The 16,242-nt window shown below is 41.5% G+C and overlaps 1 protein-coding gene across 2 annotated transcripts; it reads right to left on the reverse strand.

Annotated features, from left to right (window-relative positions):
* Positions 1-5,160: 5,160 nt before the first annotated feature.
* On the reverse strand, positions 5,161-16,088 carry krcp (kelch repeat-containing protein). Of its 2 annotated transcripts, XM_080451565.1 has the most exons (13): positions 15,875-16,088; positions 14,848-15,009; positions 14,024-14,105; positions 13,631-13,690; positions 12,513-12,738; positions 11,536-11,631; positions 11,044-11,175; positions 9,636-9,823; positions 9,231-9,427; positions 8,814-8,908; positions 7,149-7,203; positions 6,451-6,548; positions 5,161-6,019 (listed from the first exon to the last, which is right to left on the reverse strand). In XM_080451565.1, the coding sequence occupies exons 1-13, from the start codon at positions 15,934-15,936 to the stop codon at positions 5,772-5,774; spliced, it is 1,701 nt and encodes a 566-aa protein (XP_080307691.1). In that variant the 5' UTR covers positions 15,937-16,088; the 3' UTR covers positions 5,161-5,771. The 2 variants fall into 2 exon arrangements, with proteins under 2 accessions (XP_080307691.1, XP_080307692.1); XM_080451566.1 differs by lacking the exon at positions 13,631-13,690.
* Positions 16,089-16,242: the final 154 nt, after the last annotated feature.

Genomic DNA, 16,242 nt, shown 5'->3' on the forward strand with positions numbered 1-16,242 from the left:
TTTACAGGTGTGTGTGTGTGTGTGTGTGTGTGTGACACATACACACACACACACACACACACACACACACACACACACACACACACACACACACACACACACACACACACATATACAGTCTCACACACACACACACACACGCACACACGCACGCACACACGTCTCATACACACACATAGACAGTCTCACACACACATACAGTCTCACACACACATACAGTCTCACACACACACACACACACACACACACACACACACACACACACACACACACACACAGTCTCACACACACACACAGTCTCATACACACACATATACAGTCACACACGCACGCACGCACGCACGCACACACACACACACACACACACACACACACACACACACACACAGTCTCACACACACACACGCACACACGCACACACGCACATATGATGTGTGACTGTCCACAAAGCAGCAGGTACAGAGAGAAGGGGTGTGACTGAGATACTGAATGAGCCTGCTATGCTCTTTCGTGTACTGCAGAGGTTCCCCCAAGTAACCCCAAGGGGATCCCTGACTGTCTGGTTTTCTGTTCTACCAGGTAGTTAATTGCACATCACACACATCACATTGGTTTCTGTCATTCTAGTTGTGCAATGAAATCTGGGACTGGGGCACTAGGTGAATGTAAAATAAAAACCTGTTAGCCGGTATTTAAACAGGTATTTAAACCAGCAAGTGGCGCCCATGAAAAGACAGGAGGCGGAGCTGGAGGTGGCAGAATTGAGGAAGGATGCTACGATTCTCATTAACAAGTAGTGACATGATCAGAAACAAATGACTACATTAGAGAGGATCAGCCCAGGTTAGACGGTTTGGGGATAAAACAAGAGAGGCGAGGTTGAGATGGTTTACTTCTCTACAGTGCAGGGGAGGGATGAGAAGGATGCTGAAGATGGAGCTGCCAGGCAAGTGGAGAAGAGGATGACTAAAGAGGAGGTTTATGGATGCGGTGAGAGAAGACATGCAGGTGGTTGGAGTGAGCGAGCAAGATGCAGAGAACAGAACCAGATGATCCGTGTGGGACCCCAATGGGAATTAGCAGAAAGAAGAACAAGAAACTGTACCAGAAGATGGAATCCTCATCTGATCCTGTATCATCTTACCAAGGTTTTGGTACATACAGAGTAGTGTGAAGCAAACTTCTTTGTACACACACACACACACACACACACACACACACACACACACACACACACACACACACACACACACACACACACACACACACACACACACACACACACACACACACACACACACACACACACACTCTCACTCACTCACTCACTCACTCACTCACTCACTCACTCACTCACTCACTCACTCACTCACTCAAAACACGTATGCACAGGATGAATCAAAATTCTACCTAAGACATTTAGGTAGAATTTTGACATTTAAACGTATTCTGTGTTTAAAGCAGGTCAATCCAAAAAACTTTCAACTGCTGACACAGAGGCATGCTGAGGTTGATGTCAGTGACCAGCCATACAAGAATGAGGTTTTAAAAATATCCGGTCCTTCCTTGATATGATTCTTTAAAAAAGTTAACATGGGTTATTTTAAAAATGGCATTGCCCAAACTTCTGTGAGATATGACACCTCAGAAGATTTTAAGAATAATACATCAACCAATGCTATGACACTTACGGGGAAATAGCGTCAGGATATAATGAAGGGTTTCAGGATAATAGGAATTCCCCTTTGTGAAGAATGAGAGAACATGACTTCCAGATGAATCAAGGGAAAGTCACTTTGCCTACCATGGCAGTCAATATTGACTGAGTGTAACTGCCTCATTACCTCCCCTAGACCAAATTAATTCCATTAGCATTTATCAACTTGCTTATCCCTCACGTCTTTTCTGTATTCTGTCTCTCCGTTGGTTCAAAATATGAAATGCATCACGCTTGTTAACACCTTCTTCACTTAACTCTTCATCTAATATCACATCCTCTGAGCTCTAATAGATTTTAAATGGGCTACTCAAAAAAAAAAGAAGGAAAAAAAGCTTGCAGTCTGTTGGCATTTAAGGGAAAAAATGTGCTCCAGTGTCGCCATCTGTAGGATAATTAAGCACATTGCAGAGCATAAGTTCTAAATGTCAGCCAGGCAACCTAGATAATCCTTTTGCAGACTTGTCTGGCAAGGCGGGGTTGAGGCATCGTTTTGCCCAATCATATTCACTCCAAACCCATAACAGTGGCAGTTGTTGTCTGCTGTGCACTGCAGGGGAAGTGAGTAAGTGACACAAACGAGCAATATTGACACAACATGCAAATGCTGCTCACCACAGAAACAAAATCATCTTCCTCATTACGAAATGCAAGTTGTCATCAAACAGCATCCCATACTCTTTCATCTGATGCAACTGATCAAATTCACAGCTATGCTCATTAGATGTGTTACTTGTTTTGAACATTCTGGCTGTGCAGTCACCTTTAGAAGTTTGTAACCAACAAATCTCCTCACACTTTTGATAATGTGGTCAGATTTTCTTTCCAGCTTTGTATTTGCCTCGCTCTAAATTAATCTGAGGCAATATCAGTGCATGGCTGGCTGAGTGAATACAAATAAACATCTGATTTGCTTAAGCCTAAAATCCTCTTGCAGAGCCTAAGGATCAATTCTGTATAAGGTCTTGGTTGGTTTTTGTCCAGCACAATTAAATAATTCATTTAACTAGGGAGTTAAATTGAATTAGAAAGTTGGCTAAATGAACACTCTAGTCTAGGTATTACTGTGTACCAATTTCCTTGTGTAAATGTAAATGTGTGTTAAGGGAGAACCAATTAAAGGATGTTGTGCCAATACAATGGTATAGCTCTATTGAGGGATGAACATGTTGATTTTAAAAGGATTCGTTAATGACCCTTTCTTAGTTGCCCGACTCATCAGGTGCAACATGTTGGAAGTATGAAAACTAATAACGTATCATAAACACATGTACATGGCTGCAACAGTTAATCACACTATTCAACAGTGGCATGAGGAGCATATTTTGAATTATGAATTTCTAGTCCATGGAGCAATTATTTTGAATTTCTTGCACACACCTTTCTTGCAAGGTAAATCCCAAACTTTACCAAAGTATTCTTGCCCTTTAACCACTTCCCTAACAACTGCTCCCTGAGACTCTGCCCCCATAGCACACACTGCTCCTGTTACTTGGATGGGTTAAATGCAGATACCTTATTTCACTGTGTATGCAAATATACAGTGACACTTGCCACAAAGGAGTGTGGACTATATTATTGTCTCTGCCCGGCCGAAAGGCATGGCCGAGACTATGTTTTGAACTCTGTCCGTCCGTCCGTCGCCCCCTCCGTCTGTGGACAGCTAATCTCCGGCACTGTTGGCTTGATCATAGCGAAACTGTGCACACACACTCCCTGGATGCCAATTCATAACCTCTGCCCCAAATCTTTCACATGGGCCTGTTATAGCGCCACCAGGAGGCCGCATTTTGCTAAACACATTTTTGGACAGTGCTCCTACAGATTTTATTCAAACATCACGCAAATCAGTAATCTCTTTAGTCATTAAATGGAACAGGTCTTAGGGTTTTCATATTCCATCCTGATTGCCTAAGAATGGCTTCCAAAGTTTGCAGGAGTGCTCCGTTTTGAACAAAATGCCTCAGATCATGAACACAGCATGCAATTTCCGGGAAATTTTGCACGCAGTCTCACTAGACCGAGGAAGAAATGCCACTTTAAAAAAAAAAATCTGCCTCATGGTAGCGCTATAACAGGCTGATTCTCTGTGTACAACTTTGTATGCACACTCTTAGGGCGCGCTCCCACCAAGAGTTGGCTGGCCGCTGTTAAACGCAGGTTGTGCGCGGCCACAGTTTTTTGCAGACAGCGGATTCTAAAAAACGGGAGTGTCGCGCCTGTCACTCACTTTCAGGAGCCTCCCCGTAGCCCGCACCGCCTGTGCCTGCTGCCTTGAGCACCATGTTGCTTCCTGAGTCTTGATACGGTCCGCCTTCGACTCACCCGATTGGACAGAGGGAGAAAATCAGCGCCTGCCTCCAGCAGTTTTATGCTTAGTCGCGGAGAGCAGATAAACGCAAGGTCTGCGCGACTAGCGGAAAAATCTGCTCTTGCGTGAATCAACGCATTTGCATTGACAATGCATTGGCAGATTCTGCAAACAGCGGCCAGCCAACTCTTGGTGGGAGCGCGCCCTTAGAGGCCAAGGAAAAACCTTTTCACATCTGCCTTTTATAGCACCACCAGGAGGCCGACTTATGTAAAACACATTTTTGGATATTACTCCTTCAGATTTTATCTACATTTCACACAAATCGGTGCACATCATCTCTATAGTCATGTGATCAAGACGGATCAGATTTTTCATATTCCACCCTGATTGGATCTAAAGTTTGCTGGATTGGCCGGTTTTTAACCAAATGCCGCGAATCATGAACGCAGCGTCCGATTACTGTGAACATTTGCGCACACATTCGCCCTACGTTGAGGAACAAATGCCAGCCTTTCAACATTGCCTTATTATAGCGCCACCAGGAGGCCGATTTTTGCAAAACAATATTTTTTATATTACTCCTACAAATGTTGTCCAAACATCACGCAAATCGGTACATATTATCTCTTTAGCCAAGTGATCAAGACGGATCCGTCCGATACGTACCATTTTTTACATTACAGCCTGATTGGCGAATTCCGAACATTGCTGGCCCACACTAACTTATCTGACCTGGCGGAGACCTGTGCTCCGAGGAGCACTTTTTCTAGTTATATTATTATTTTATCCACAAGGATCCATAAAGTATAACTTCACTATTATTGTTTTTCCGACATCTTCGTAAAATAAATGACTGGACTACCGGTTTAACCACTTAAACCCTCTATAAAACCAACCAGAGTTGAAACTGTACTTGTGACCGCTTTTGCAAAAATAGCCGATCTGCTATTTTTGGCTAAAGTTCCCCCCAGAATATGGATGCTGGGGTTCAAGTGGTTAAATAACAAAATTTAAAGACTGGACGAAATGGCCAGCGGTATGGCTAGACAAGATGCTGACATTACTGCCACTACCTGTTTAAATATCACTGGTTTCATTTAGGGAATGTATATTTTTTCAAAAGAGACTGTAGAAGTATAAACATTTAATGAATAAAGGACAAGCTAATTTCTGCAATGTAAAGCAAAACATAACTTGGTGTTATTACTATATCAACAGATTCAACACAAATTCAAGGAAGTGATTATTACCTGTTAATGTTGAAATATTTTAATAAAACCACATGCAAAACAAACCCTAACTGCTTCCAATGAGCAGGTTACTGCCTTGCATGGTTTCCTGTGCTGTCCGTGTGTGAATCAATCAATCAAAGTTTATTTATATAGCATGTGTGCGTGAATGGGTGAATGTAATGCACATTGTAAAGCGCTTTGGATAAAGGCACTATAATGCACCATTTCCCATGTAAACTGACTATTTTCTTATTACAGGTTGGGGTTCTGTAATTTTCCATGATCCAATTAAAAAGTAACATTTTCCATTTTCACTAAAACCAATACAAGGCTGATATCATTATTTAGTAAAATGCAATTCTAAGAAGTTCCCAAAATATATACACAACTTAAAAACACTTGAATAACATAACCTTTTAAAATATATAATAGATTAACTTTACATTTGAATTTTTAATGCGTCATGTATTAAAAAAAAAATACAAAAACAAGTACAAAAGACTACTGACTAAATCCCGTCAACCAATTCCTCCACAGCGATGGTGGTCAGGTCGGAGTAGAATTGGCCTTCGTTGTCTCCTCCTCCGAACATGATCAGGGTTCTGGTGACACATCCTTCTTTGCCCTCCTCGCCTACCTGCTCCTCCCCATAGCAATTGTGACAGTGGCGGCGGGTGGTGTCCATGGTGGTGATGGAATGACCAGCCCGGGGCAGGGAGAGCTGTGGGTGACTCAACTCTGTCCAGCTATTGCCGTCTGAATGAAATGACAATATCAACAAACAAAAATGTTATGATCATTCACAGCTAATTACAAATGTCACTCGCGTGACTTAAGTTCATACAGGATCAAAAATAAGTTGCGCACTTCCAAAAAACCTCTTGAAAGGCAGGTACTGGCCCCAAAGTGAACCGAGATCTCCCTTTGAGTAACTTTATTAGTTAAGCAGCATGGAGTGATGTTTCGATGTTGCTCTTCTTCAGGCTCAAAAGGGAGCTATAGTGTGTGGTTCTGCTTCTATTCCTTTGACATGATTAAGTTCAGCCAATAACCTCTCACACGTTAAGCGTTCCCTAAGGTCTGGGGAACTGATTTATGCCATTTTTTATTTAATCAGGTAAGACAACTACTTTAACCACAAAAACCATAGCACCCCTATTCTGGGTGAACATGTCCATTCCTCTCACCTGTGTCGAAGATAAACGTGTCATTGAGAGCGTTGTGGCCGTTGTAACCACCATGGATCAGGAACTTGGTGTCTGAGAGCACAGCACTGCCATGCCAGCTGCAACACAAGAACAAAGGTTAACTTATATATATAGCAAAAATTGCTGATCTACAAGCTCACAAGGCATCACATCACAACGTGTTGTGAGCTTGTAGATCAGTGGAATCAAGACTATGTGGAGAGACCACCAGGACTCCCAATCCCAAGTCAAAGAATTCAGAGTCACCCCCCATTACATTCCAACCAACCACCCCCAAATCCTGGACCAACATACTGATCAGTCTTTCAGCCTATTCTGCACTACTGACCAGTTTGAGCCACTACCTCAATAAACTAAAATAATATCAAGTTATGGTCCTAGCCTTGTGAAGTGTGTGTGTGTGTGTGTGTGTGTGTGTGTGTGTGTGTGTGTGTGTGTGTGTGTGTGTGTGTGTGTGTGTGTGTGTGTGTGTGTGTGTGTGTGTGTGTGTGTGTGTGTGTGTGTTTTACCTTGTTGTATCTTAGTCACTTTAGCACTGAACTATTTTCTTTGGAGTCTACTTACTGTATGTAAGTATGTAAGTTTAGTCCATTCACTCTGGATAAGAGCATCTGCTAAATGCATAATAGTAAATTGTGTGTGTGTGTGTGTGTGTGTGTGTGTGTGTGTGTGTGTACCTGCGTGGCGACGGGGATTTTCCTGTTGTCCTCACAACAGAGAATTCCATCAGACCTGAGGATCGAAGAGGCTAAATTAGATTGTTGCATTGTGCAAGTGAATGTACTCTGCACATAACGTCACTCTACAGACAAACATCGACTGTGTGCTATTTATATGTGTTCATACTCATAATTTCAGAAGCCCAGAGGATCACATATAAATCCATAATTTATTTATTAACATCATCCTTACAGATATATCCACCATATTTATTACTGCTGTTTAACTTTAATGTACCTACCACTTTTTACAACTAGGTTTGAAAGCCACCCATCAAAGGCTGTATTTAGTTTTTTGTGAGTTGACCGACAAGTGGATAGAGACTCTGACCTCTAGATGAAGCTGTTCATGATGGCCTTGCAGCTTTGTTCACTTTAATGGTTTTCTGACAAAGGAGAGACATTGGTTTTCCATGTATCTCCACAACTGCAAATTCTACTTCCCCTTATAGTCCATGAGCCAGACAAGATTTCATTATCGAAAGAGTGGGCAAAACCATACCTATATTAAATTGTTCATAGGGTCAATATGAGTAAATAAATATATGATAACCTCTCCACAGGAGCAGCTTTTTCATGGTTATCACACATTTTGTTATTTTCCCCATACGTACATGACAGGTGAAAAAATGACAAAATTTAAAAAATAGTTATCACAATGAAACTTCCTGAGTTGATTACTTACATGAAGACAATGATTTATCGTATTACAAGTTTTCTGAAATTGTATATTTAAATATGCAAATTAGGCATTTAGTCCATGAGCCAGAGCATCAAAATTGAGCCAGATATTGAATATTCCCTTGTTAAAAACCTTTGACTCCAACATCTTAACAAAATGAAATAAGTATGTTGACTCTGGCTTTGTCCAATGTTCCAATGTTGATTCTGGAAAGTAATGCAAATGTGGGCATATTTTCCTAATGCCTAATTTGCATATTTAAATATACAATTTCAGAAAACTTGTAATACAATAAATCATTGTCTTCATGTAAGTAATCAACTCAGGAAGTTTCATTATGATAACTCTTTTTAAAATGTTGTAATTTTTTCACCTGTCATGTATGTATGGGGAAAATAACAAAATGTGTGATAACCATGAAAAAGCTGCTCCTGTGGAAAGGTTATCATATATTTATTTACTCGTATTGACCCTATGAACAATTTAATATAGGTTTGGTTTTGCCCACTCTTTCGATAATCATTGCTCAATTTTGGGGCTCTGGCTCATGGACTATTAGGGCTGAAGACCGTTTCTCATCATCCACGTTCTGTAAATTTGGTGGAGGCTCATTGTCAAATGAGCTTGCAATATACGGTAATACCAGATAACCTTTTAACAATAAAAATTATGATTGGGTAACCAAGTCAAGTTGAGGTTGGGATAGGGTCTGGACCTGTCCTATACTATTTATTTTTGGCTCCATCCCGAAATTGGTCAACGTTCCATGTCACAGCGGAATGTCAGAGTCTAGCCCTATGTTTATACATAGAGCGTGGCACCTGTACAATCTGCATTTCTAGTTTAGGTGCCATAAAAGGGACAGGATAATTGAAAAATAATGTGTCTAAAAATAATTTAGAAACCTTGTGTGTGTGTGTGTGTCTGTCTGTCTGTCTTACCCAGGTCCAACATGTACATGTCATTGTAGCACACAGGAGTGTCCCAGCCCCCAAACACATAGATCTTCCTCTCCTGCATCACACAGGCTGAATGTCTAGAGGACAGACACATCCAAAAACACAATTAGACCAAGATGTACAGTCTAGTGAAAGCTCATGAATTTATAGAAGGATAACCGCATTGCAGAACCAATGGAAAGACATTAGGGTGGTCATTTGTATTGAGACGGTATTATGATTTGCTTTCAAAGCAGTGGGTGTAGGTTCGTTAGCAGCCGTTCTCAACGCTGTTCTAGCCCCATTTTATTTAGATTTCCCCACACATCTCGGTATCTCTGATCTTAAGGCTATGGCAGAGCCACGTGCTTTGAAACCCAGAACAACTACACAGCTGATATTTGGATCAAACCGTCTTACCCTGAGCGGGGGGGTGGTGCGTCACCTGTGACGATGGGTTGATACCAAATGGAGAGGTGGGGGTCGAAGATGTACAGGGACTGGCTGCAGCCGTCAGGCTGAGGATTGGGGCGAGGGAACACCCCTCCCAGAATGAACAGTTCGCCCCGGAACAGGCTACAGCTGTGGTAGGCTAGGGGTGGGACTTCACCCTGGGCCTGGAAGACAGAACATGAAAATAGCACCACTTGAGCCCTATATTCAATGAACAGCGACAAAAGCCAATCTACAAGCTCACAATGTGACACGCTGCGAGCTTGTAGATCAGCTATTTAACATACCCAAAATAGGGATGGCAGGTTTTCTTCTTTTTTACTTGAGTGTTAATTGACATTGCTCCATGCAAATGTTAGGTAACACACACACCTCCACCAGTGACCATTTCCAGCTCTGTGTATCCAGGATGTGAACATCATTGAACCACTTCTTGTTCTTAGACCCCCCAAACACAAAGATCCTTCTAGAATCGGGGTCGTAGGTCACCGTGTGGCCAATCCTGGCCTCGGGGGTAGGACCCTCTGCCAAGGTCTCAGCCGCAAACCAGGACATGTCCTCTGTTGGATGGATGGACACAAGACCACAGCATGTCACACAACAATAGGGCACATGAGAAACGAGTCCCTCACCTTTTGTCATTATAAAGGTTTAAGGAAATTCTCAATATATCTTGACTTTCAGAATGCCGCATAATAGTGATGAAGGGAAGAGAGGGTGGATCAGGGAGAGAGAGAGTACATGGAGAGAGAACAGAGAAATAGTGAGTGCAGAGAGAGAGAAAGAGATTAAATCGAACCTGAGGACATGCAGGTGTAGCTAAACCGTTTAACCACTTAACCCATTAAGACCGGGGACGCATCTGCGTCTCATTTTAAGATTTCTTTGGGCTATTCAAAAATAGCAGATATACAAGCTCATAGCGCGGCACCGAGTGCCGCGCTACGAGCTTGTAGATCTGCTATTTTTGAAAAATATTGAAAAAATATTTTCCAGATTTTTTTCAAAAAACTGTTGAGATTTAGATTTTTTAAAGAATCGCCTCAGGTTTTAATGGGTTAAACCCTATATTTGTTGACTGGGGCCCCCAGGAGTCTGCACTTGGCCCTTTTTTTTGCACTACACCAAATCTCTTCAATGTCGCAATGTGACACATTGTGAGCTTGCAGATCTGATACTTTCACCGACTGCTCACCCATTTTCTGGGATTGTTGACCTGTTATGACAGGCCCAAAATAGGGTCATTAGGGTTCATGTGGTTAATAGAAGATAACATAAAACCACTTGATCCTCCTTTGATTTTTATTTACTGAAATGCAGTGCCATAACAGCATCAGTACATGCCATCGTCTACCACAGCAACAGCGAAATGTCACTCATAAACCTTTCCTGTTAATCACTAATACTGAACTTGCTGTACCTGCGTAACTGAGTCGATGTTTGGTAAACGTCACTGTGCAGTAAATGGATGTTTGAATTTCTTTCATAATCAATCTTTTCTCCTGGGAGGGTGTATTTTATGGCTAAACTTTTCAAATTGATCTGCACTTTTAAATTAATTAAAATGCAATAAAAAGGTGTGACTTTGACAGAACATAACTGCAGTGACATTGAGCGTGTTGGATTAATCACTTGAACCCCAGCATCCGCATTCTGGCCTTCTGGGGGAACATGTGTATGTTCTGTTTGTATACAAAGTATACAGTATATACAATGTATACAAACAGAGATGCATCCCTTTCTCTCCAAGCTTTGGAGGGCAGCGCGTATTGAAGCTGACCTGTGCACAGCTTCCACATGGGGTCCTTGCAGAACTGCATCCTGACTCCCTGTCCTCCAATCAGAATTGCAGTCTGATCATCAATAGGACACAGCGTCTGACCCCAACGAGCTGACGGGTTGACCAATGGGGCTGCAGGGGAGGTAATATAAGACAGACTTCAGTCATTGCAGTTAAAGAAAGACAGACAGCCAGGGATAAGTTAGGTAAAACAAAAACACTTCTTGTGGATTCTCATCCCTTACTCTCTCTCCCCCCCCCCCCCCCCCCACACACACACACACACACACACACAAGTAATCACAATGGCAGCACACATCCTACAAATAAGGCTAAGCTGACAGAATGTACTGTATTTCACACTCTAATGTATTGAGAGCGCAGGCAGACATGCATACACACACAAACATTTCACAAGACAGGCACCCTCAAATGGAGATTAAAGTCCTTACATGCAAACTCATATTGGTGCATGAGTGCACAGACACTCACCCGTCTGTGTGATCATCTTGGTTGAGCCGCCTTTCCTGTTTGCATTCTGAAGAGGTCTTTTCCCCACATTCCCCTGCACATCTTCAACTCTGTTTGCTGTGGAATGTTACAAGTTGAGATTTGACACGGCACAAAGAAATACAAACCAACGTGTTTTTTATTTATTAGACCTTTATTTATACAGGTGAAATCCCATTGAGATACAAGAAGGGATCTCTTTTAAGCCATGTTTAGTTTAGCAGCAGTTCAAGACTGTACACCTCACACCAACCCACAGGAGTAAACAACACCACGTTCACAAAAGTTTCTCTTTTGGAAATTCATATTAATTAAATAATAATAAACAATGATAATAATAATAATAATAATAATAATAAGACCTATTTGATCCTGCAGGGGAAATTCAGTTTTCCCCAGCTGATTGGTGCCCAAGTGGTCAGACTTGAGCGCAGGGGGGGGAGCTGTTAGGGGTTAAGTGTCTTGCTCAGGGACACCTTGACACGTTGCCAGGACTGGGAATCAAACCTCTGACATTCTGCCAGGTCATCCCGTCACAGTGACATATGGAAATCATTGAATTTCAGCCAATTTAGTTTCCATTACTAATGTCATTTTGATAAAGGGAAAAGCTTAAACCTGGGCTGATGCTGTGACAAAATGGCTGATAACACTAACAACTTAGCTAGCTAGTGTGTTCTGCCTCACTCTCATCCTATACCGTTCTCCTTGATTCCCATCCAGCACCCTTTTTCCAGATGTACCTTAACTACTTGCCCTACATACTTAGTTGTACGAAAAATGACAAAATTAGAAGATCTACAAGCTCACAACACTTCACATTGCGACATATATTGTGAGGTTGTAGATCTATTTGTGCGATTGTTTTTTAATAAAAAAAGGTTAATGTGGTTAACATTTCTGATAACGAGGGTAGGATTAAAATATCAAAACCAGATAGTGTAATCACACCATATCACCTGTTCCCTTTGTCTTTGCGTTGTCCCCTCCATTGGCAAGAAGCTTGTGGCCTCCTTTGGCGTGACCCCTGACCTTTCTCTGAGGCGTCACCTTCTCTGGGGAACCGTTGGGGCAAATGTTCTCTTCCTCCCCCATCTGCGATAGCACTCCCTCCTCCTCGTCCTCTGTCCGTACCCTCTTCTTTTTACCTTTCACCCCTGGCACTGCGTTGGGTGCAGTGGTGGACTGCAACAGCACAGAGGGCAGAGGGAATTAATAATAATAATAATAACAACCTTTATTGTCCCCAAAGGAATATATGTCTTCACAGTCTGTTCAAAAACAACAACAAAAAACAACACATAACCACATAGCACAAAACAACATATCACACGACACCAAGACAATACATGAGGTCCCCACTACACACAGAAAGGTTCAGAAGTCTGACAGTGCTCGTTTTCACACACCAAAAGAAGGCAATAACATACATTAAGGGCGTGTTTCATTTAGGCGTTACTGTGTGCCAGCATGGAAAGATCATGTACAATTAACATTCGTGCTGGCACACAGAAACACCTAAATGAAACAGAGCCACGGTTAACGCTATTCCCTTCAGCTGCGGGTCCATACTAATCCAATTGAAATTTTACTTGGTAGCCATTTATCAAATTAGTTTCAGGTCATTAGATTGGGGATTGTAATAGAGCCCATGGGTGGCTTTCATTTTACCCGAAACATGGGTCTTGGCGTTGGATTTGAGGATTTGGCAAATCCTTTGATAAAATGGAACATTTTAACCTGCTATAGGCTCAGCATCCAATTACAGTGTTTCCCCCAGTCTCCCTTCATTAACCACTTTCAACATATTACCGGTAACCCTATTTTGGCATGTCATTATAGCAGATTATCTTTTTTCAAAAATAGGGCTTTACAGGTCGACGCTCTACTTCTGTAGTGACACTTTTTTCGCCAGGAGAAGCCATACAGCTTTGAAACTCAGTTGACAAATTGACGACAAGGTAATAATTTTGCAGGAATGTTTCAGCCAAGGCGGCTGACAATTCCTGGCTATAAAAAGCACTGGGGGAAAGCGTGCAATTTCATAAGCAGTGTGGGAGCATCCCAGACACATTACCTGTGGAGTGAATTCCTTCATGATGAGAGTGAACCCTGTGTCTGAATCATCCATTTTCACCTGAAAAACCACATCCTGCATCAAGAGCAGTGTCTGGAATAACAGAGTCACCTCACGTCTATTTATATCTGCTGCTGCTTCTTTTTGTTTCCCTCGTTTCTCTCTCCATTCTTTACCCTTATGACTCTTTTCTCAAAACGGAAAATGTTGGAAACTAGTTTTAAAAGAAATTAACTCACTCTTTACACCCGTAAACTTATGATATGACAATACAGTTGAAGTTGAGTTTGCCTATAGTTGATACATTAGGATACAACCCGTTATCAAATGAGCAGAAGAAGCTTTCATAGCTTTCTAGGTAATTCCCATAGTTTGGGTTGGTTTGAAACTCACCAGATCTCCTCCCAAGAGGGAGATGTTCAGTGTGACACCGTCTGTCCACGTCTCTTCTTCCCACTGCTCCCAGGACAGACATCTGGACAGGACAACATTTCGCACACAGTTAAAAAGGGTAATATGCAGGTTAGAGGCTACACGATGTTACATTATCAAACCTATGATTAGCTGTTCAGAATTACTGGACTAGACTACAGATAATTCAGAATATCTATTTTTTTTTAAACGTTTAATTTCCGCATTTTTCAAATATTATGGATAGTTTTAGAGCAATCAAATGTACAATGTTAGCTTTTGAGTCACTCACTAGTCCATTTAGACCGGAGGCCGATTCTAAAAACGCCTTCTAAATCCTGACCTAAGTTTTCTGAAAAACTAACATTTTTATTCAAATAAACAACAACTACATCAAAAGGGGTTCCTGCATTGAAAGGTATAGTTACGTATGGTGTTCCAGGTCTAAATGGGCTAGTGCAGCGACTAGCGACATAGACATAAGTTCACTCTTCCCCGACAGCTTTCCACCCACAAACACGGCCAATTGTGTTCGTTGGAGTGCCCGGGCCAAGCCGGATCGACGGTGGAGGAATGGAGCGCCAGTTTTTACCCTATCCAGCGGATGCCCTAATACAGAATACCTTTTGATATTTAAAAAATGTTCGGAGGCCTTCTCTATTCATATTTTCAGCTGGTCCTGGCAAACTTCAAAGCCAAGCAATCAATGCACAAGACTAATTGAGAGAAAGATTATAAATTTGTCAATATTTAGTATATGAATACTATCTTACGGTTCTCTAGTCCAGTCTATTGAAAACACATACTTATTATAAGGTGTCAGTTTGCCGATAGTGATGGGGATCCTGTCAGCATCATTGAGCTCAGCGTTCACGCAGATCCTCTCTCCCCACGGTCCGTTGGTAAACAGCACCACCTGGCGAGCGTTTGGTGGAACTGCCAAGGAAGTCCTATTCGACCCATAGGCACTGAATTATGGACAAGAATAAGTTAATGTCAGAGTTGTAAAGTTAAGTAACTAAGTACATTAACTCAAGTACTGTACTTAAGTCAATGTTGAGGTACTTTTCCTCTGCTGGAGTATTTCCAATTTTCAGTACCTTTACTTCTACTCCACTACATCTCAGAGGCAAATATTGTACTTTTACTCCAAATATTGTACTTTTACTCCAACTTTAGTTACTAGTCACTTAAGTTTGTAAAACTAACATACATTAAAGACTTCAGTCATGGTTCTTTGAAAATAGCCAATCGCTCCCAGCGTTGTGAGCTTGTAGATCTGCTATTTTCAAAGGATTGGAAACATGTGAAATGGGATATTGTGCATAGTGAGTGCTTTAATTTACTTTAAGCACTTAAGTATATTTTGACGCCAATACTTTTGCACTTTTACACAAGTACATTTTGAATTCCAGACTTTTGCTTACTTTACACAGAGTATTTCTACATTGCAGTATTTACTTTTCTTTTTTTTAGTAAACAAAAATTGAGTACTTGTTAAACCACTGAAGTTAATGTTGTTGCTGCTATAGTCCGAGAGCTGCCTGCATTGCAACCACATGTTGTTCATGAGCTAAATTTGATCGTGTTTTTAATCAACCAAAGGCATATAATTGTGTTATTGGTACACTCCCGCATTTTCTCTAAATATGGATGGTTTTAGAGCGCTCAAATATACAAAGCTATCTTTTGACATGATCCAGGCATATCTAACGACCGATCACATTACATTACAACTGTCTACAACGCTATTTTACAACGCAGTTGTCGCCGGCTATGTAGAGAAAACAATGCTTACAAACTAAGAATTAAATCAACAAAGTAACACGTTACCATAGAAGCCTCTGAGGTGGATTGTTTAGCCCCAAAACCGCGTACACCCCGAAATCATCCATCCTGCCTTTTGCCCTCCAAATGAGGCAATTATTACCTGTTAAATGCTATTAACCGCCAAAGTCAATCCATTTAACAGTATTTTAAACGTAAATAATCTGTACATTGATCAGAATAGTCTCAAACTCCCACCGCCCATGATCTCTCTCTGAAAACCCCGCGCCAGCGCTTCAGAAGATAATAAGTGCGCTTGTTTTCATGTCTGTTGTATGCAGGGAGGGAGGTAGCCAGGGGTGGTGGAAAAAGTACTCACGTTATTTTTTTACTTTAGAGAAAGTATCAATGCAGCAATGTAGAAATACTCTCTG

Source organism: Gymnoscopelus braueri, assembly GCF_963280865.1.
Source record: "Gymnoscopelus braueri genome assembly, chromosome: 15".
NCBI lineage: Eukaryota > Metazoa > Chordata > Actinopteri > Myctophiformes > Myctophidae > Gymnoscopelus > Gymnoscopelus braueri.

Excerpts from the sequence above, each read along its gene's own strand:
- krcp (XM_080451565.1), bottom strand. The coding sequence starts at position 15,936 with ATGGATGATTTCGGGGTGTACGCGGTTTTGGGGCTAAACAATCCACCT. Across the intron at positions 15,010-15,874 it reads CCACCTCAGAGGCTTCTATG|TGCCTATGGGTCGAATAGGA; the intron begins GTAACGTGTTAC and ends TCCATAATTCAG. Across the intron at positions 8,909-9,230 it reads GCACCACCCCCCCGCTCAGG|ACATTCAGCCTGTGTGATGC; the intron begins GTAAGACGGTTT and ends TCTGTCCTCTAG.